Below are 23,375 nucleotides of genomic sequence, written 5' to 3' on the forward strand. Positions count from 1 at the left end.
TCAATTCCCCACCCTCTCCCTCAATCCCCCACCCCTCCCTCAATCCCCCACCCCTCCCTCAATCCCCCACCCCTCCCTCAATCCCCCACCCCTCCTCAATCCCCCACCCCTCCCTCAATCCACTCACCCCTCCCTCAATCCACTCACCCCTCCGGCCGTCTTGCCCCAGGTCAAATGGGCTCAAGGCAATAAATTGAGGCCCACTCAGATGTCCAACAGTGGCTATGGAAAGAAAAAACAGAATTATTCAGGAATAATATAACTAATGTGCGTATATTGATTAACCATTGCCACATAAACATTACCCAGTTCCACAGCAGCAGTGTTGCCTCTGACAAGTCCATCAAAGCGAATGTGACCTCTTTCACACCAATCACAGAACTGTCAAATCCTGGTGCTGGCAGCCCTCCCTCAGTGTCCGTGTGCGGCAGAAGAGCGCCACTCACAACAATGAGCGGAGCAGCGCAGGGCACCTCCTCACTCAAAAGAGGATGCAGTGTGGGTCACAGATGGCCCAGATTCTCGTCGTTCTCTCTGCCAGACGAATCACGGCTTCCCTATTACCTGTTGTTGTCAACAATCCATTAGCATTCCACCTGGCGTGGCTGTGCAGCCTGGCACGGGCGTCGTGGCAATGCCACCGACACTCAGCTCAGAATGACAGATGCTGCTTTTGTGTTCATTAAATTTTCACGCAGTTCGTATTCACCAATACGTGCCACCACTTAGCACATTCTCTGTGTGCATTTACGTGGTGGATTTTTTTTGTTTTAAGTGGGCTCTTAGCAGGTTGCCAGGTGGCTTGGAGGTCAGAGCGCGGCGCTCGCACTGCAGAGACCCTGCGATCAAACCGTGGCAGCTGCCGGCTGTGATTCCACGGGGTTCTCAAGTGCAGCGAGCGAGTCTCATCCCAGTCAACAATCACTGCGAACAGAAAAAAAAAAACTATCACTGAACATTTCGTTCTACGCTTAATTTGGATAAAATTCCAGCTACGAGGAGTAAAAAATATCCGTTTGACTTGTCATATAGGATGTACATTGCTCTCAGTGACAATGCAGGTGGGAAAGTGTGGCCCTTTACTGAGTGAAACAGACGTCAATTGATGGAATCTCAGCGGTAGCTCTGTGATATCCGCTTCCGTGGACTGTTCCCCAACACGAAGGGGTTGTGCTGCTCTGCGAGAGATCCGGTGGGACACTTCGTCTGGTGACGTCACGCCGATATCAACATCTGTACAGTCTGCAATGACCACCTGTTGGTCGAATCATCGTCAATAATTTTGTATCGTACGATTCCACGTGCTCGCGTTTGCGTGGCAGGAGTCCGTGTGTGTGGGATGGTGTGATTGCTTCTCGTGAAACCCACTGCGTCTGACGCCGCTCGGTCCGCGGTGCGCGCCAACACGTCCCCGTCTGCATCTCTCGCTCGCAGGTTCGGCGTCGCCACGAATCGTACACCGGGCAGACACGCGCAGCAGTCCATCGCGGTGGTGGAGTCTCAGTGGTCGCTGCGCTATAACATGTCACGTCCCCACGCTCACCCGGAGAGTTTGTAGCCAGCAGCGACATGGCGCCCTGTGCTTGTGCCGGGCGCTGCACTCAGTGGGGAGCGGTTGCGCAGCAGTTTGCGCGCACACACACACAACGACACGTACACACACACCACGACACGCACACACACACAACGACACGTCCACAACGACACGAGGCCGTTCCCGAAAGCCACGTTTGTGCACAGACGAACTCGCGTGCGTTCGCGCGCACGACGACTTAGAGAGAGATAGAGAGCGAACAGGGCGGGGTAATGGAGCAGACTTCGGAGCGCGATCTGCACGAGGCGCGGAAACGAACGAGAGCGCGTCCACAGGCACGGGGCCCGAGATGGATTATGCCTTTCTGATTGAAACTTTAAGAGGCGGATCCCTTTCAGCCAAATGGCTCTGACCTCCAGCACTACTCGGGGGCAACACAACAGCCAACGACTGCGGGCTGCCGGTGTCCTTTCAGCGCCAAGTCACCCCGCGCGGCTTCATGGCGCAGCTATAATCGCATGGGTGCGAGGTTAGGGATAATGGCCCACGTGTAAAGTCCCCCTCCCCCCGCCCTTCGCCATGAGTGGCAGGCTTGACCCTGCAGCACAAAGAGACTAATTTTCTGCGAGAGCCAGAAACGCGGTCTCTCTATCTCTCGATATGCACGCGACCGCAGGTGGTGTAAGCGAGCGATTCGGAACGACGACGTCCGCGGACTCCCATCGGGCGGCGGCCGCCAACAACCAAGGTGGCGCGGTGCTCGCCACGATCGCCTCCCTCCTCGGCCCCGAGTCGTGGACGCAATTCGCCCGCTCGGCCTCTGCCGCGCGTTCCCGACGTGCACGCGCGCAAAGCGCCCCCCCCACCCCCCACACAGGCTCGGGACAAACCGGAGATCGTGCAACGTAAGGGGAGTCTTTTTTTATTTTCATCAATTCACAATCCGTTGGGAAGGAGGGAGCGTTGTCTTTTAAGATAAGCCTCGTTGAAAGCACGATCAACGTCCCATTTGAAAAGCGTTTTCTTTAAAAAAATAAAATATTATGAGCCATGCCAAATGAAACATGATTCAATTAAGATTTAAATCAAGATTCACATACTACAGAGTATTAATAATAAAAGTTACGACATATTAATGTACTTACATTGGTGCCACGCCATTCGGTGCACATGGCCGATTCGGCGATTTCGTGACTCCGTAATACGACGCGCTATGAACCCAACAACCCGAGTTCGATCCCAGCCGCGGATGGCCACACCAGTGGCTCGTGACGTCGCCTATGACAGGCCGCCACTGCCTCTCGCTTTGAACGTCTTCGCTTCACCACCTTGAATTTCCACGTTTCTCCTCCCGCAGTGCAAAGTTAACATTTCGTTGATTTTGGAAGTGCATAGCGGAGGGCTTCTATAATATAAGATAAGGAATCACTGCGTGATAATAAAGAACGTTCAATTACCAAATACAAGCTCTGTGTGATAATTTACGTTGGTATAGAAAGAGTCAACAACAATACAACAGAAGGCCAGCCCCGCGGATGTCGATGCCATGGCTAATTTGAGAATTGTCTCCAATTACCATAATGTCCCTTCGTGAATTCTCATCAGGCCGGGTCTCTGACCCCTCTAATCCATGGGAAGAAAGTGAGCGAACAGAAGGACCTTCCCATTGTCTGCCATGTGCACCGTGCCACGTCGACAAGTGGCAGAGTTGTGAGCTACCCGGCGATGCTGTGCTTCGGTGCTGCTCGTTGGAGCTGTTAAAGCCTTCTGCCGCCGCTGCCGCCGCTGCTGCTAAGCTCCACAGTCGCCGTCGGCCTCACTCAATACGCTCCAACAGACGATCTATCGGCAGGTTGCGTGCGGTGGGATAACGCGTGGGTTGCTACCACACGTTGTCTGGCCAGCGTGGAAGGCGAGGCCACAATTCCCCCCAGAGGGCCCTCCAGGGCACTCTCAGTGCGACTCCCCTCTCTCCGCGGTGGCCTGAGCGAGCCACCGCAGGCGGCGCCGTCGTGACATTGGGCTGCAGACACGCGCGCTGAGACCGCCTCGTGCGCACGGACGGCACTTTTTCGATTGCACGATTCGACGAGGGTCACCCTATGGCGGTTATTTGACCATACTTCACCGTGCCGGTCACACCGGGTTGGTGAAGGTAAGGAATATGGACGTGGGAGCATGGAACGATAACGGTTCACAATGTCTCGTTGTTTATGAAATGCCCTCTGCTGTACCCCACGCACTCCGCGAGACCTATGTCAGCCTGTCTGTGCAGGGTGATCATTCATCCATGCAATATCCACACTAAAGCCTGCTCAGCTGCCAATATCTGGCGAGTTTAGATGCATGTTTGGTCATTGGGTGGACGGCTGACATCGCCTTGATCTGCAGGAATGGCAATGTTTGTCATTGCCAGTCCAGCTGCACGTCACGGCTGGCAATTCCTCTGCTCCATTTTGCACAACTCGAATCGTAACGCGTGCGGATGTGGGCAAATGTAACACTCGCCATCGACGTTGCATGGGTGAAGCCCTTGGACTGGCGCATGCCGAGCGGCTCTTGAGATGAAAGCGGCCGAGTTGAAGAGGCGTCACCGCCGTGGGGAAATGTCTCGAAATCGAGCGTCGAGACACGGCGGCTCAGCTCAGGGATGAGAGCGCCAAGGTGGTGAATTCCAGTTGAAGGAACTCTACAATATTACGGTAAAGACTGAACTCTTGTCAGTTAATGGCGCCGTCTTCAAAGCGTTCGCTAATCCGCACTAATGCAGATGTTGGGATAGCTGTAATGTTCTGGTCAATTCTGGAGGTTGTCATTTACTACATGGAAGCCATGTAACTCGGTGCATCCTGTCATCTGCAGAACCATTGGCAAAGGGAAGCAGTCAAATGTCTTTAATCATCCACAATACGATGGACAATCAAGTGAAAAGAAATCAAATTACGTGACCGGCAGATGGCTCACTGCCGTTATTGGTAGCTAATCAATAAAAAATACTGGACTACCAACTGTACTGCACACAACTCAGTGATTAAAGCGCTGATCCAATGTTAATATACCTCAGCGTGATTCAAGCAGAATGTCTGCTGACAACGTGGAAGTTTTAGAATTTTGTCGTGTCACGCTATTTTTGTTGCTGTTGTTTCGCGTTCTCTCGCTGTCTAGAGACGACCACGCCTCTGTCACCTTTGATATCACCCCGGTGCCATGGATCCCTGGGGGTCACACGGAGACTGCGTAACAGCGACGGGAGGTGGTAGCAAGCAAGGGGCGATGGGCGAGGCGTGGTGGTGGTGGTGGCATCAACAGCAGAGCAGTTCCCACGGTGACCTCTTGGTCCCCACGGATTCTCAGATGTGTCCGAATTAATGATTTTGTGGAAGTCGGGTTTCATACAGAGAGGAGCAGATCAATGGAGGAGTCTCGCAGGCTGCTTCTTCCAGGGGTGAGTTCCGTGACCTCAGATGGTGTGGAATGTCAAGCCAGTGTCTGTACGGCGACATGTCACGCATGCAGCAAGTCTTCCGCACAAACGACAACATTTGCATTAAGCAGTCTTCTGTTATTTTGTTGATTCCCTGCGATGATTGTTAAAGCAATTACAAGCTGCATCTCATGACACTTTTAGCCTGACGCACTTGCTCATTCGTGGTGTATACTGTATAACACACAATATGCGTGTTTGTTGAATTTCTTTCGCACCGTATTTAGCCAACCGTGCTAATCAGAGGTGCGGGGGAAGGAAAACAAACTAAACATAAAAACAATTAGTTTGCAACCCTTTGTCAATCCATACTCTTAGGTTTTTTCGGTAAAGTCACGTAGGTAAAAATAAATAATACAAATTTAAATAATAGCAATAATTATAGAAATTAAATGATAAATCACGACGTTTCGGAGACAACACAAGTCTCCGTCATCAGGTGGGACTGTCACAGCTAGATTTACTGTATTATATTTTATTATTTAATTTTACCTACGTGACTTTACCGAAAAAACCTAAGAGCATGAATCCTTGCAGTCACGAAAGCTTCACATCTAGAACTTTGTCAATCCACTGCTGGATGAAGGCCTCACCACCCCATGCCTGTGATAGGGGTTGGTGGACCATACTTCACCATGCAGGTCGTTGGGGCTGGTGAATTGTAGACTGTAATATTTTGAAACGCCACTGCAGTAGCCACAGTACAGGATCGTGTCTCCAAGTGTGCTTTGTTTTATTACTTACATTGAAAAGACGGGGCAATGTAACCCTTTAAAAAATCTATGGACATACATTATACATGCTGTCCATAAGTGGAGGCTTTAAAATGCACGTCTGTGCACTCCCATTCGGCACAGGAGAAATTGCAATCCCACATTCGCTGTCTCCTTTGAAAAAATGAGTTTATAACCCGTCTCTTTATGGCCCCTTGCTTGGGTTAAACGTTTTATGGTGTACTTCGGTGATTTATACGTGGCTGCTTGAGCCATGATATATAGTTTAAGTGAAAATAAAAGTACGTGTCGCTCCGATGCCTGCCTTTCGCAGTGCCACTCAGATTGGAGTGTCTGTGGTGAATGGTGAACGTTGCATTATGCGGGCACTTATTGTTGCTGCCTGTCCTGGTTTTCCCAGCGATGCCCTCTTTCGAGGTGGCTGTCCTGGGGAATCTCGTAAGTCGGCCGAGGACATTCACAGTTCTGGAGTGTGACAGCTGCATGACAATACACCACCCGAGACAACGCGTCAGCACGCGGAGCTCTCCTTCCGTCCAAGATCGTGACAGATTCTTCTTCTTCCTCCTCCCATGACATCTGTGTTTGTACCTCACACAGGAGCCCGATCGAGTGGCAAACTACAGCAGGAGCATCCAGCCTGCATGCACAGTCTCCACTTTCATTCAGATTGTTTCTCGAGTGACCAAATCCGTCATATGCTCGGTGCAGAGGGTGGCGATTTTGAATTGCAGGATTTTGCAATTGAAAGAAACGGTGGCTGCGTGTAGAGACGGAAATAAATCAGCAATCCAGTCGGTGAGCGTCGTCATCCATCACCAAGGGACCCGAAGCTGCTTTGCCGAGAACACAGCCAAGTGCCTTGTTCCCTGCAGCGAATTCTCCCGTGGCATATCACGTTCCCACCGGTCAATGAGCACTTGGCACTATAAAACACCTCCTTCAACAAAAACTTACAACCAACGGAAACCGCCACTAATGCTCAATGACTCGCCCATCAGTCCACACAACACACACGCCCGCCCGCACAGGCTGGTAATGCAACGTGTACCTTGCATGATTATGAAAGGGCGTTTCATCAAATCAGACTACAGTTGAGCTAAGTGACAAATTAAGCAGACAACACACATTGCCGCATCTGTCCATCCGCGTAATAAGGATTTTTTTTAACACAAAGCGTCAGCCACATCTTTCTGAGTTGATTTTTTTTCAGCAGCACGGATTCAATACAAGCAAGTTGTGGATCGGCTTTAAGCAGTTTCTCATCAGCAGTCAGGCTTGCATTAACGAATGCTGTGTAACTACCAGATGTTTATGGGCAAAGGCCCACTGACATATGATGAATTTAGCAATCTGTGCCATCAGGTTTCATGATCTTGTGCTCGGGTTGTGGGCAGTCGCTCTAGGTCAACAATAAAGATTGTGCAGAGCACTGGAGTTACCAAGACAGCAACCGGCAATTTCCAGTAACCCAGATATCAAATACTAACGAGCAAATATTTTCAGCCGTTGCGTTTTACATCACGACCAACAGCCCCATAATTGTATTGTTTTAAATAACAGCCAGCGTTTTGCAGGAGAACATCTGCGTGATACAGTGCTCACCACCACTGTTAGCCATGAGTCAGTGCTGGGGAATGCCTCCCTCCAACCAAGGCACTTTCCCCACAGCGACTCACCCCACCCACTTATACCACAGAGACTCACCCCACCCACTTATACCAGAGACTCACCCCACCCACATATACCACAGCGACTCATCCCACCCACTTATACCACAGCGACTCAACCCACCCACTTATACCACAGACTCATCCCACCCACTTATACCACAGCGACTCACCCCACCCACTTGTCCCACAGCGACTCATCCCACCCACTTATACCACAGAGACTCACCCCACCCACTTATACCACAGCGACTCACCCCACCCACTTATACCACAGCGACTCAACCCACCCACTTATACCACAGACTCATCCCACCCACTTATACCACAGCGACTCACCCCACCCACTTGTCCCACAGCGACTCATCCCACCCACTTATACCACAGAGACTCATCCCACCCACTTATACCACAGCGACTCACCCTACCCACTTATACCACAGAGACTCACCCCACCCACTTATACCACAGAGACTCACCCCACCCACTTATACCACAGAGACTCACCCCACCCACTTATACCACAGCGACTCACCCCACCCACTTGTCCCACAGCGACTCACCCCACACACTTATACCACAGCGACTCACCCCACCTACTTATACCACAGCGACTCATCCCACCCACTTATACCACAGCGACTCATCCCACCCACTTATACCACAGCGACTCACCCCACCTACTTATACCACAGCGACTCATCCCATCCACTTATACCACAGCGACTCATCCCACCCACTTATACCACAGCGACTCAACCCACTTATACCACAGCGACTCATCCCACCCACTTATACCACAGCGACTCATCCCACCCACTTATACCACAGCGACTCATCCCACCCACTTATACCACAGCGACTCACCCCACCTACTTATACCACAGCGACTCATCCCACCCACTTATACCACAGCGACTCAACCCACTTATACCACAGCGACTCATCCCACCCACTTATACCACAGCGACTCACCCACTTATACCACAGAGACTCAACCCACCCACTTATACCACAGAGACTCACCCCACCCACTTATACCACAGACTCACCCCACCCACTTATACCACAGACTCAACCCACCCACTTATACCACAGAGACTCACCCCACCCACTTATACCACAGACTCAACCCACCCCACTTATACCACAGACTCAACCCACCCACTTATACCACAGAGACTCACCCCACCCACTTATACCACAGACTCATCCCACCCACTTATACCACAGAGACTCACCCCACCCACTTATACCACAGAGACTCACCCCACCCACTTATACCACAGACTCACCCCACCCACTTATACCACAGAGACTCACCCCACCCACTTATACCACAGAGACTCACCCCACCCACTTATACCACAGAGACTCACCCCACCCACTTATACCACAGACTCAACCCACCCACTTATACCACAGACTCAACCCACCCACTTATACCACAGAGACTCACCCCACCCACTTATACCACAGACTCACCCCACCCACTTATACCACAGACTCAACCCACCCACTTATACCACAGCGACTCACCCCACCCACTTATACCACAGCGACTCATCCCACCCACTTATACCACAGGGACTCAACCCACCCACTTATACCACAGCGACTCACCCCACCCACTTATACCACAGCGACTCATCCCACCCACTTATACCAGAGACTCATCCCACCCACTTATACCACAGCGACTCACCCCACCCACTTATACCACAGCGACTCATCCCACCCACTTATACCACAGGGACTCAACCCACCCACTTATACCACAGGGACTCACCCCACCCACTTATACCACAGCGACTCACCCCACCCACTTATACCACAGCGACTCATCCCACCCACTTATACCACAGCGACTCATCCCACCCACTTATACCACAGAGACTCACCCCACCCACTTATACCACAGGGACTCAACCCACCCACTTATACCACAGGGACTCAACCCACCCACTTATACCACAGGGACTCAACCCACCCACTTATACCACAGCGACTCACCCCACCCACTTATACCACAGCGACTCAACCCACCCACTTATACCACAGCGACTCACCCCACCCACTTATACCACAGCGACGCATCCCACCCACTTATACCACAGCGACTCATCCCACCCACTTATACCACAGCGACTCACCCCACACACTTATACCACAGAGACTCACCCCACCCACTTATACCACAGCGACGCATCCCACCCACTTATACCACAGCGACTCACCCCACACACTTATACCACAGCGACTCATCCCACCCACTTATACCACAGAGACTCACCCCACCCACTTATACCACAGCGACTCATCCCACCCACTTATACCACAGAGACTCACCCCACCCACTTATACCACAGCGACTCACCCCACCCACTTATACCACAGCGACTCACACCACCCACTTATACCACAGCGACTCATCCCACCCACTTATACCACAGAGACTCAACCCACCCACTTATACCACAGCGACTCAACCCACACACTTCAGAGGGATGCCGATGGCTCAAGTCGACCCCGAGGCTCGTGTCGAGCATTCTGCCCCAGCGCCATCTGCCCAGAGATCTTATTTACAGAGTCCGGTGATATTTGTGTTTTATCTTTCTTTTGGATATTTTTTTAAATGTGCATTACACTGCAGAATTGTATCAATGCGTGCATCTGCAAGATAGGGTGGTATCACTTTGGTCTTCTTATGTAGCGAGATGTACTGGCACTGCCTCGTGCAGTCTGTCATTCGTGTTCTTCAATGCAGATACATGAATGCAAAAGTCATTCGTCCGTAACACAGTTTACTGCACCAACATACGCATAAACCTTACGTTTTGCAAGGCCAATACAAATACGAAAACAACTGGAAACATAAAATCGGAGAGAACAAAACACATTGGAAGAGTTAACAAAATAATCGACGTCACCACACCGGGTCCCTCCAACACTTTCATTTCGACGCGGTGCAGAGCCATTCTAGAGTACAACTCGGCTCTCTAACTGGCGACATCCCAACAGCCATGCACCACTGTGCCCCCCCATAGCGCACAACTCTCACCGGGAGATGTCTGGGTAGAACAGTGGTCAGAAATGTGTAAAAACATTGATACTAAATCTAAGGGCGATAGACACGTGTAGACTGTGATGTTTCACTTATAAATCTATAATTATTCTGTGTTGTGTTTACATGCTTTAGTGTCTGTGCCAGACGAAAAAATTATGTTGAACCTTTGTCGCACCGTACGAAGCCAACCGTGCTAATCGGAGGCGCTAAATCACGTCCATTTATTTACGAAGTCAGCCCAGGTGCGTGTGACCCATCCCACGTCCTATTTTCCCAACACGCTTGTGATGCCATGGAAACGCACAGGACTAAGTACCGCTCGAGCACAGCTCACAGCTCACAGCTGACATCAGTCTTGGCCCACTTAAGACTGGTCGTGGAAACAAGTCAAAAGAAGTTCAATGCAGCGTTAACATGTGAACAGCAATGACAATGACTTGATTAGTATCAGAATACACCGATCCTTTATGTCTGTATGGAAACCATTTGAAATTAAGAGCCTACGATTGCTTGTAGAGGACAGGACACGCAAGCTACCACTGGGAAAGGCACTTTCAAGGGCTGAATTGGTTTCAGGGCTGAATTGGTCCGTACCGCACTGTTAAGGACTCTTAAACACAAATGCAGATTAAGCAAGAACGTAGCTTTATTTAGTTAGAAATATTGAAACAATTGCTCTTCAAGGGAATTACATTTTTTTAAATGAATCTATTCGGCTATTATCATGTTCGACAGGGCCCACAGCGAGCCGGAAGGGTGATGTTCTCATTGTGAAGGAAGCAGTGGCAGCACGCCCAGTGCTGCATGGTGGTTGCACAGATGTCTCTCGTTGCTCTAAATGACGCCTCTCAGAACAGGATTGGAGTGCTGCCACAAACAGTACGGGTCGGGCGACACGCACGAAGCCTGCGCCGCTTCAGCATCACGATGAGTCGGTCCCAGTGTGCGGAGGTGGAGCGCCAGTCGGGTGCGTGGAGGCGCAGGGTGGAGGGGCGTTCGCACGCGCCGAGCGGAGGAAGGTGGATGTGGATGCTGCCTTCCGGCAGGCTCTAGCTGCTGCTGCTGCCGCCGCCACCGCTGCCGCTGCTGCCACCAGAGAAGGAATCCGACACGTCCGGTCGGCGCTCGCTCTTCTGCTTCCTGGGGTTTGTCTGGACCAGGCTGGAAGAGCCCAGGCTCTGATAGATCCCCATCGCCTGCACGCCGCACGGACATCGCTCGTCACGCGACGCTGGGAAAATCTGCCACCGCCCGAGACTCGGGAGGCGCGCCCCCACTCCCCCCTCCGCCCCGCAGCACGCGAGGCACCCGGTTCAACTGAACGAGACGATGCGTTTAGTTCACCGCCTATTATGAAAACCCTTTCACAAATTGCAGCTGTATGATGCCACAAAGTACATGCAGATTGAATACCTGCAAAGATTGAGTCATATAAAACTGCACTATTGATAACATGACGTGCATGACCGACTCTCCAATCTTGTAGACTTTGATGATTGTTAAAAAGAAAGAACACTCTACGACGAGGTCTGGAAAATGCATCTAATGGTACCAAACGGAGCAATGTTTAATCGACAAGTCCATAAATTGTTATGCCCCTAGCATAATAATATTTTTTTGACTGAGTTTCATAAACTGGTAGCGACTTATCAGTCAAGTTTTATTCCTGGATGATTTTAATACATTACCTGAAATTAAATGAGCAATAGGGTCATACTCATCTGATCCGGTGATGGAAATTCCCTGTTCTCCTGGTGGTGGCCAGTCCCTCTACGATATGCCTTTTTTTTACTTTCAAAAAGTCGAACTCATTTTGCTGACCGCACAGGGAGGGACCCGCTGCGCAGGTCAACCGTCACAAACACAGGTCACAAACACTGGCACGAAAACGCTTTCACACACGGACAATGTTTCCAGAATTAGTTTCGACCACTAAACCTGTTTCTAAATATTGTAACAAATGGCCTTCCCCCCCACCACCCTAAATAAAACAAAAGCTAAGCAGAGACCTGGAATGCCATTCTGCGAGAGACAGAATGGGTGTGCGCGCTCCCACTGCTGCCGCTGCTGCTGCTGCTGGCACGGGCAGTGCGGCTGCGGGGCTGCGGCCCCACCGCACCTCCCATTCAGCTGCACGGCCTCTGTGCCCCCAGAGGCCCCGTGACCTCGGCCACAAACACATTGTGCCGATGTCCAGGGCAGCAGGGGAGGGGGCCGCTCCTCCTGCTCCGCTGCTGCCCTGATTACAATGAGAAAGGCCGGGCGGAGAGAGCCGCGGATGGGACGGGCCACGTGCTTTGTGTGCACAGCTTGCCAAGCAAAAGGCAGAAGCCCCCTTTGACGTAGGGCAGATATAAAGCTCTCACTCCACAAATGTGAGAATTAAAGTCCCCTGCATATCTGCAGGCTTCGACGATTTGGTTTATTTAATTTGCCTCTTGCTAATTACTGTGATTATCGAACATTATTTTATTTTAAGTAAACTATGTATGCACAATTACATGATTGTACCTGTGAACAGTTTGTTGGGTGTTGGAGGGCCTTAACGACACATTTATGCAGACCAATACTTGGCCAAACCCAACACAGCCGCTATGAATGTTGGCCGTGAGGACCTACATCTTACGTTTATAAATCAGCAATTTGGCTGCCTCTCTGTAGGCATACGAATCGGACCCCACGTGTTTCGCATGCAGGATCTTGCAATGAACGAAGGTGGAGTGTGAGACACGACGATGCACGCCGCACGGCAGACGCGCGTGCCAGCACGCAGCCCGAGCGCCAGCCCGGCGCGGCTACCTGCGCCACCATGCTGCTGACGTCCCCCGTGTTGGCTGGCAGCATGATGGTGTTGCTGTCCTTGGCCAGGTTGGAGAACGCCGCCACGTACTGCTCCGCCACGCTCAGCGACGCAGCCATGTTGCCGTTCTGCGGGAGAGAGAGGGAGGGGCTGAGTGAGCGAGCGACGGCGGCGCCGGCAGCACGACGCGCGTCGCGGTCGTCACCGTGCGGCCCCCTCCGCCCGCCCGCCCGTGCGCCCCCCAGTGTAACACGAATCGCGAGCGACGGCGTTGGTGAGGTACCTGCTCCGTGAGGGCCTCGGCCAGCCGCGTGATGGCCTCCGCCTTTGCGATGGCTTTCTTCACCATTGCGGACGCTTGGCCTGCGACACGATCATCCACCCACACATACAACATTCAGCTCCACGCGGAGAGCTGCCGGTTGACATCAATGTAAGCACACGTCACTACGCGTGTCTTCTCTTGGCGAACGGCCACCATAGAAGAGAAAAAGTGGAAGATATTTTTAAATGCTTTGACTTTCACAGTATTATAAATATAAATCTTGCTTAATCCTTATCTCCCTATGAATTGGCACAATCTGTTTGTCCAGCCAAAGCTGGATAAAAAAGGATTGCTTGGTATTCAGGGTACTAATAAAGCTCCATAATTAATGCACATCCTCTCTCCGAGCATGCGGCACACAAGCACAGACCAAAATAAAATTTCGACAATGCACAAGGTGAGAAGCGTTCAAGCTGTTCGATATCATGATTACATTTTCACAGCGCCGCTGACAACTCGCCTCAATGGGCTTCACGCGAGCCCGCAGAGGTGCCGGCATCGTAGAGCTGACGCTTTCATTACAAGCACCGTAAAGCCTGCAGTGCTGCCACTTCTGCTTGCTTTTCACAGGCGAGAGCTATCTGTGCGTATGTATGTTGAACGTCTTTCGCGCTGTACGGAGCCAACCGTGCTAATCAGAGGTTTGGGGGAAGGACAAAATAAACTAAACACAAAAAGCAGTTCTAACGAAATGAGTTTTCAATCTAGATTTAAAAGTCCATAGCTCCAGTGGCTTCTTATCTGTGGGCTACACCCATTTAGCCCAACTTGTGATTTTCATTTCAATACCACTAAGAGCAACTGTGCTGACCGGAATATAAAACTCCCCCGTCTCCTTGTACATGACTGACACAAACGCTTTTTGTGAACCCTTGCCACACTTGGTAATTCAGTTCCCCCACGCTCAGATGAGCATGGCGTGATGCTCACACGTACTGGTTGCCCAAGGCCAGTGGTGGAAATTCCACATCCACATGGCAGGAGCCATTCTGTTGTCGATAACACAACTGCAGACTTCTCATTAAGTGGTTCCCATTTGATTGACACCAAAGGAATGATGCCACTGGTAGGCAGTATGTAATCAGTTGTTTGACACTAGCCATTAACTTTAGAATTATAATTGCATAGGGTGGCAGCGTGTGGAACACAAACAGGTCCGGGATGGCGAGAGAGAATAGTTGTAAAGAAGCCAAGGGAAGTGGGCGGGGGGGTTGGGGCCTCCAAGCCGACCTTCTGCCTGGTTGATCTGCTCCGCCTTCTCCGCCTCCGAGGCGAGGATGCGGGAGCGCTTCTTGCCCTCGGCCACGTTGATGTCGGACTCGCGAACGCCCTCCGACTCCAGCACCACGGCTCGCTTGCGTCGCTCGGCCTCCACCTGCGATGCATGTCTGTTAAACTTCTTTCGCACCGTACGTAGCCAACCGTGCTAATGGCCTGGCTCCGTGACATTCCATCAGCCAATAAATGCACGCCGACGCATGGGAGGGGTTGAGAGCGGCGCTTAAAAACGTGCCGTCCAAAACCACAGCAGCCTCCTCTGACTCACAATCCAAGCACACAAGTTCTCCCCTCTCTCCTCACTCTACTCCCCTCCACACACTCTCTGCCCCAGTACCAAGGAATTTATCCAACGTTGAATCAGTGGCAGGTCACTCATTCTCTGCTGCCCCCGTAGTCTGGAACCCCATTCCCCCAGCCATCTAAGCTGTCGACCCCCTGCCCGTGTTCAAGTCAAGGCTCGTGGCCTTTTTCTCTTCTCTGCCTTTGACTTCCTGCTTCTCTCTATAAAATATACAGACTTTCCCTGTACAGCATCCTGAGATGTGGTCACATCTAGATGCAATATACATCCACATATTATTGTTTGAATGCAGCAGTATCATTATCAACAGCAATATCACCAGTAGCACCATCAGCTGCATAATTCGCAACAGCATAATTATTTAATTGCATTGTAAAGTGGATATCTGCATGCACTCATGTAACCTGAGCACTGCATTAGACTTTTAGAGCACGTGACTCACAATCAGAAGGTTAAGAGTTAAACTCAATGCAGGTAAGTTGTCCAGGGTGAATAAAACCAGTACCACTGTGAATAAGGCAACCGTTCCAACATGCAGGATGGGACAAATTGTGTACTATATGATCGGAATAGTGGCGAGAAATGTTTAGTTTCACAGCCCCTCTCGATCCTGCAGATAATAGGAATTGAGGGTAATAGGATCACAGGTAAGGGGAGTTTCTCATATGGGCAGGAAGACCCTTTTACTGGATTATTTAGTGATCAATTTAGGGTTATAAAAATGTATTATTTATTGAGGGTTATAAAACAGACCCCAAGCACACAACAAACCCATTCTACGCCACGCGTGTGTTGATAATTGACACTCATAAACACAATAGTTATGAGCAACTGCGTCAAACCGTAACCATTCTCACCACAGAGTGCTGCTTGTCATGCGGCCCACGGTAACCGTATCCTGCCCTGCCCTCTGACTCTTTGTCCACTAATACGCAGCTACGTAATAACTTACAATACCCCAGAGCCATTCAGCCTTAACATTACCAGAGCTAATGGGGGCCATTTGCCGTGACCCTTCATGTCAAGTGATTGCAAGATCTCATTTTTTTCCACCACTGACTTATGATCCGTAAAACGTGCCATATTTTCACAGGAACGCATGCGGCATCATCCAAATGGAAGCGATGTCAAAATGCCTCTCTGCTTTGTCCTTGAGGTCCGGGTGACATTGCGTACAGAAAATGTCACGTGCGGTGTCCACGTGCGCGAGTCAAGATGGGACCTCGAGTAAGTCATCAAGGTGAAAGTGTCTTCCTGCCCCAACAGAGATGAATCAGCGCTCACCTCCGTTAGGAAACTGAACGCGTGGTCGAAATTCCACATTGCCAGAGCATCTTACACTTCCTAGTCTTCATAAGCACATCTTGAATTACCCACAATAGATAACCTTAAGCGATATCCCACCGTGTGACCCTTAATTAGCGAGTGAACAGTATCCCGGTTGGAGATTTACAAATTAATTTTTTATCACATTTTTATTTTGGTAGCCTCTTCGGCTTGCCTCATATACCAGCAAACTCAAATCCAGCATCCAGGGGCCTACCTTGAAAACAGTTTGTGTCCCTAAACATGCTTATTGTAATATATGTGCTTGTTGACAAATGCAATACTGCCCTTACTGTGTGTAAGGCGAGTTGTGTATAAGCTGGAGCGTGCGTATTTGCTGTAACATGCCTGCATCTGCATGGCTTCCTTGACGCGCGTTGGCAGCTCCATGTCCTTGATCTCGTAGCGGAGGCAACGGATGCCCCATACCTCGGCCGCCCCATTAATCACCTCCACAATGTTGGCGTTCAGAGACTCCCTCTCCTGTGCACGACACATGGCATCGCGACGTCATCCACATCGCAAAGCGCTGACGCGTCAACGTTCATAACACGTTCATCTGCAACCGTGTCCCTGGAGGTGGGGCATTGAGACTTGGTTTGTGAATCACGCATCATTAACAAAGACAATGGTTATGAAGAGCTTCACTACATTTTATATATATTGTATACAGTATTGTCCTAAACTCATCATGCACCAGGACTGTGGGAAAAAAAAAATGGAAAAAAATGTATCTTCTGAAATCTAATAATATAAGCAAGGGAACGGTCACGTGGGTAAGTGTGGAACGCAATGAAAGGCAGCACTGCCCTCTCATGGCCACGAGCGAGCACTGGACGACGTGCAGCCGCCGACTCGTCTTGCCAGTAACCCGTAACGTGCACGGGGGAAGCGTCGGCGCACAAACGACACCGGGAATTACTCTCTTGGATACGTCGTCATCACAAGCGCTGGGGCCACTCCTCTGGACGAGGTCTGTCCAAGCTACTCTAAACGTAATTTGTCCAAGCCAAACTTCATTCCAAGAAATGGATTTCATTTTGACGTGAATATTTGTTCACCGTTTTCGTTTCTTCTGCAACGCTGTTGTACTTGCTCCGACTGCTAATTGGTCGTCTCTGCTGTGATTTATATTCGCTTCATTATTGTACTTTTGTTTTATTGCTTTTGTCATTTTGGTCACCAAGGTCAATGTTGCAAATGAGACCATCCGGTCCTCGCGACTTCTCACCTGGCTAAACAAAGCTAGGAACTAAGCACTCCAAATGGTGCGGCTCACATGCATCAATAATATCGTCTTAGCCCAGCGGTCGGCAACCTACGGCTCCGGAGCCACATGCGGCTCTTTACGGGCTGCTTCTTGACGATGAGTACGTATGTACTCAGATGCATTGCGGCTCTTGAAATACTGAATTTTGTACCGAATTGGAAAGAAATGGCTCTTCTTGTTTTGGTTCCCGACCCCTGTCTTAGCCTGTGGGCACAGACCACATAACCCCAAGGTGGAAAAACTGTTGTAGAAAAAGTTTATATGGCCCATAAAAGTGATGTTGGTATCCTTTTCAGATGAGTGCTAAAAGAGCACTCAGCTATTTTTTTCCATTTGTTATAAATATTGCAAGCAAACATAAACTTGCATGTTGTTTTAAGCAGATACACACCATTAATTCATTTCATACAAGACATCACATTTTATATACAATTTAAGCCAAGGGCGTTTTTGTTCCACCTTAACTTGTCCCAGATGCGACAGCCCAAAGAGGTCACTCAAGCCCGGCAGGGGAATTCCAGGCGAGTATTTGCAGGCATCTCTATGAAATCGAGATGGATTGTATTTGCATGCATAGCTTTAGTTGAGATGACAATTTACAAATGTGTAGTGACGCACTCAGAGACACTAGGAGTAGGAGGCACTCTATTTAGGAACAGCCTTCACAGTCCACACGAAGCAACTACAGCTCCCAGTCTGGACAGCTGGCAGACTGCCTGACTGACGACGCCGAGAAGGTGAAGACGCAGACGAAGACTCCAGCAGCACGACGAGGGGACCCCACTCCAGGCAACAGCCCCGAAACGTCACTCGGGCTCCCCTTTTATCCTCCCGGCGTGGCCTCGCTCCGCCCCGGCCACGCCCCCTTTCTAGAACCTACTAGCGGGTTCCCAGGCTTCCCTCACGTGCCCCCTCTATCACCTTGCCCCTACATCCCTCTCTCTGGCTGATCACGTGACCTGCTGACAGGGCTGCTGCCACTGCAGATCCCCTTCTCTGCCAGCAACCCGCGCGATGCTACGTAGTGACCCATTCCATGTCACTAGAAATGTTTGTCGATTCAACGGAACAAATGACTTCCACAAAGAGCTGACCACCCACCCGCCTCGCTCCATCGCTCCATGGCCTTGTGACGGACCCAAAGGGGGCGCTTGTACTGGGTATGAATCTAGGTGAGGTCAGGGAGCCATGGGTATGAAGCAGGCAAAACGCTTTGTAGAATATAATCTCATGTATTTAATAACCATTTCACGTAAAGAAAGGTCACATAACAATGCAAAAATAAAAATAATAACATTTGTAAATTTGTCGTGGTTTGGTATTTCAGTCAACCTCTTTGAAGTGAGAATGGACGTCTGGGTCCAGCTTGGTCTACTGTCAACGCCACAGGCCCACTTTTAAAGCTACGGGGACACTCAGGTGCAGGTACAGCCCAAGCAGTCGGGGTGATGCTCGTCTCTATGGGCTCATGTTGTGTGAGCACCTTAAACACGCTGTCCAGCGCGATCTTGCCCAGCTCGGAGCGCATGGTGGTCTGCGCCAGCTGAGTCACGGCGTACTCGGGGTCCTCGACGCCGTAGCTCGCCTACCAAGTGACACGCACCACACACAGCCGCAGCTCGTCAACCGGCATCTCTGGACATTAACGCCGCGATCAATTCAAGCACATCGCACCGTGGAAAGGTGGGTCACGCATTGTGGAATACCTTCGCGTGGAAAGGTGGGTCACGCATTGTGGAATACCTTAGCGCAGAGCGTGCAACTCAAATCGAATTATTGTTATTTCAAATCCCAGTCAGGTTGTATTTGGCAATAACAGCCCTGCCACCAGTAAACATTTTTTAAAACAACTTTTAAAAAATTAACTGGTAAATATGATTTGGGGTGACCTAATCAACACCCACAGTGGCGTACACAAACCCTGGATCTCGACTGAAGGAATTACCTTGAACGGGTCCATAATGCGGAGGTACAACACGCCATCCAGCTGTAGTGTAACATTATCTGCAAATAATACACATTTGGAACATTTAAATTCTTGCTTTTTAGTACAGGCAGCATGACTCCAAATGACCACACAACTCTAAGGGACTTCCTCTCACTGCTGGCACTACACAGACACACGCTCACCTCACTATTCTTTAGTTCTTTCGATAAAGCCACAGAGATAGAACAAATAATAAAAAATAATAAAAATAACAATATCACGACGTTTCGATCGTAACACAAGCAATCGTCATGAGGTGAGAAATACCGCCTCACTCTCCAGGCTATTGTCTTGGTAACTCTACAGTTTACCATGCACAACATTCATTGGTCACCACGAGTGTCCACAAGTAAACGTGCAATTCTAGAGTGTATTGATTCCCTTGTGCACATGCATATACTTGCTTGGAAACAGTTGCCAATTCTGAACATTCTAAAAAAGGAGCACGTTCCAAATTTGTTCTTCAAGAACATCGGAATTGTCTTCATTTTTTAAAAAGGAAACAGAGGCAGCATTATTGTGGCAGGGCAAATTGAAAAACCTCACCAAGCCTCAATAATTTTCATTATGATCCTCCAAAAATACATTTGACCAATAATTTTTTCAACAATTTTTTAACGAGAATTTGATTTCATGGGAGAGGAATAAAAGTGTAGGCGTGAGCATTGAACCCGAACACATTCTACAGATGCACGAGGCTCCCAATTAAGGAAGGACAGCGAGTCGGAACGTAGCATTGCAGGCTTAGAGCACATTACAGGCTTCAAAGCCACTTTGTCCTAACATGGGCACGCTTCAAAGAAATCGAGTGTAAGGAGCATTCAACCAGTAGATTGCAGCTGACAGCGACGCTTGCAGAGAGTCTGTCTGGACACATTTATTATGTCCCTAACTTTTCCTTGCTAAATGTCCTTAATCTTGTTTCTTGAAATGCAAGTTTGATTGTAAATTGTACTGTATTGATAGTGGGGCCACTGGGGGAGGGGCATTTCATCTGAGTTTCTTTTTGGAACACATCTTAGACAACGCAAACAGCACCTGAAATGTGAACACGCACCTAGGGTGATGGCAGACTGCTCAGGAATGTCGATGACTATTTCTTTCAAGCTCTGCACGTACTTTATTTTGTCGATTATTGGGATCAGAAGATTCAAACCCTGCAAGAGAGGAGACCCACCAAGGGCAACATACATGGTTAGAATGTTAGTTTAACACGTAGTAGAGGCTTACACGACCAATATCATCGATAAGATATTTTTTTGGGTTAGTTCGCGTAAATATATAAATGTGTAATTAAACCCGCCACCACCCGACACAGCCAGCTAGTAGTTGTAATTACCGGCGAAATGTCGTACTCAGATTGTAAATGTTGTGGTTTGGCTCTCCAACACACCGGCGTGCTGTACTAGTGACGAATTGGCATGTTCTGTTTACGTGACAACCCTTACTAGTTGGCTGTGTCAGGTGGTGGCGGATTTAACGACACATTTATATATTTACAGGATCTGTTCAAGTCAGTGTTACCATTTGTGACAATGCTGAAATACAAATAGCATCGCAAGGACCTACCATTATTTACCAAATCGATTGGACTACTTCAACCAACGAGTGGGCTACCACAAATAGCTGGATTGTTTCCAGTTATGGATACATTCTAATGGAGTAATTTTTAGTACAGATGACACGCAACTTTAACCACGTATTCATACATTCCCACTTGATTTGCAATTTGAAATACTGCCTCATACAGCGATCTGGATGTCCCAGTTATAATTTGTATAGCTAATCATTCCTTTTACGTCAGAGTGTTACTGGCAACACATTTTAATGGTGCAGTGGTGGGGGCGGGAGTGGGAAATTAGTAATTTGGAATAACATTATAAAACCACAACAACTATAACACGAGGGACATTCGACTGAATGTTCCTTAGAAGCCGCGCGGAGTGGGGGGTGGGCAGAGAGGGCGATGAGCGCCAGCGCACCGGCCGGAGAATGCGGTTGAAGCGTCCCATGCGCTCGATGACCCACGCCTCCTGCTCGGGCACGAACAGCACGGCCGTGTTCATGGGCAGCGACGAGGCCCACCGCGGGGAGCCCGGCCCGGGGCCTGCGCCACACGGCAGCGGCCGTGGAGCCAGCGCCCCACGCACTGCATGCTGCACACACACAAACACACACAAACACACGCACACACACAAACACACACACAAACACACGCACACACACAAACACACACACAAACACACGTGGAGAGTGCAGAGGGGGCAAGCCTCATGAGTCGTGCGACCTATCATGACAAGTACTCTCATGTGCAGAGTGGGTGGGTCAGGGATTCCTCCCCCTCTTCATGTGCAGCAGACCAGAGGTCACGTGAAGGATGTCAAAAGGGTTGCGAAGCTCCACTGGAGATGGAGTCGTGTGGAAGCATGACACCGATTGCGCAATCGAGAAGAATTGGGGGTAAAGACAAATACTGTATCCATTCTTAAAGTGCATTTGACACGTCGTGAAGAATTGGTGCAACGATTCAAAGCTGGCAGTCGTGATGCATACATTGCTTGAACTCTGAAGTGCCGAGCAGTGCGACTGTGAGGGGAGCGCCGTCGGCGTGAGGGGTGATTTCCGCGACTTGCATCAGCCGCGCCACGCAACCCCGCGGCTCCCGGGGGGACCGGCACCGCTCAGCCGCCTCTGCATCGCGACCACCAAATACCCTCGTCGCCTCAGCCCCACACCGTCTCTCCCCTCATCCCTTTCTCACGACTCCTCTCGTATTCTCCCCCCCCCCCCCATTCAACCCTCTCCACGTCTCTCTCCGTCTTCATCGCTCCCTTCCTGTCCGCTCTCCCCCGTCCTCTCTCCCCTTCGCCGACCCGGCTTCTCGTCTCCCCCACACGTTTTGATGTCGCAGCGCGGTCGGCACGAGCCCGGCCCCACGCGGCCCCCGTTGGTCTCGGCGCGGCGCACGGGGTAGTCAAGAGGCGCCCGCTCGCCGTGGGTGTCGACACCAGAGGCGCGCGCGGCTCCATGCGGGCCCCGGGCGAGCGAGAGCGGGGGTCGGGGACTGGATTGGGGGGTCCGACCGAGAAGAGTGCGGTGTCCAGCACTCGGGAACGCTCGGACGCGCACGCCGCCTCACGTCGCCCCACGCCCGCCCCACGTCGCCTCACCTGCAGCGCCAGCAGTCGTGGTAACCTCAGCATCATCGTCGTCTTCACGGCTCGTGTCGCTGTGACAGGAACCACGTGGGACTCAACGGGAAGTCACGTGGGCGCCGGTGGGAAGCAAAGCGCACGCCGCAACACGCGTCACACCAGGTGGAGGTGGAGGGCGGCCATCTTACCTAGGGTGGAGGGCGGCCATCTTACCTAGGGTGGAGGGCGGCCATCTTACCTTGGGGTGGGCGGCCATCTTACCTTGGGGTGGGCGGCCATCTTACCTAGGGTAGTGGGCGGCCATCTTACCTAGGGTAGAGGGCGGCCATCTTACCTAGGGTGAAGAGCGGCCATCTTACCTAGGGGGGTCAACCCCGATCCGCAGCGTCGATGAGAATTCGGTATAGCAAACTGCTCTAATTATAACAAGCTAAAAAACGA

General features: G+C 50.5%; 1 protein-coding gene across 1 annotated transcript; it reads right to left on the reverse strand.

Annotated features, from left to right (window-relative positions):
• Positions 1 to 10,209: 10,209 nt before the first annotated feature.
• LOC133343914 (stomatin-like protein 2, mitochondrial) lies at positions 10,210 to 23,050 on the reverse strand. The gene is made up of 10 exons (XM_061553920.1): positions 22,950 to 23,050; positions 21,762 to 21,935; positions 20,837 to 20,936; positions 19,738 to 19,796; positions 19,276 to 19,377; positions 16,871 to 17,005; positions 14,845 to 14,989; positions 13,573 to 13,652; positions 13,289 to 13,417; positions 10,210 to 11,685 (listed from the first exon to the last, which is right to left on the reverse strand). The coding sequence occupies exons 1-10, from the start codon at positions 22,983 to 22,985 to the stop codon at positions 11,539 to 11,541; spliced, it is 1,107 nt and encodes a 368-aa protein (XP_061409904.1). The 5' UTR covers positions 22,986 to 23,050; the 3' UTR covers positions 10,210 to 11,538.
• Between the last annotated feature and the right edge of the window lie 325 nt (positions 23,051 to 23,375).

This window comes from Lethenteron reissneri, chromosome 18 (assembly GCF_015708825.2).
Source record: "Lethenteron reissneri isolate LAM-NWPU_2019-01 chromosome 18, ASM1570882v1, whole genome shotgun sequence".
Lineage (NCBI taxonomy): Eukaryota > Metazoa > Chordata > Hyperoartia > Petromyzontiformes > Petromyzontidae > Lethenteron > Lethenteron reissneri.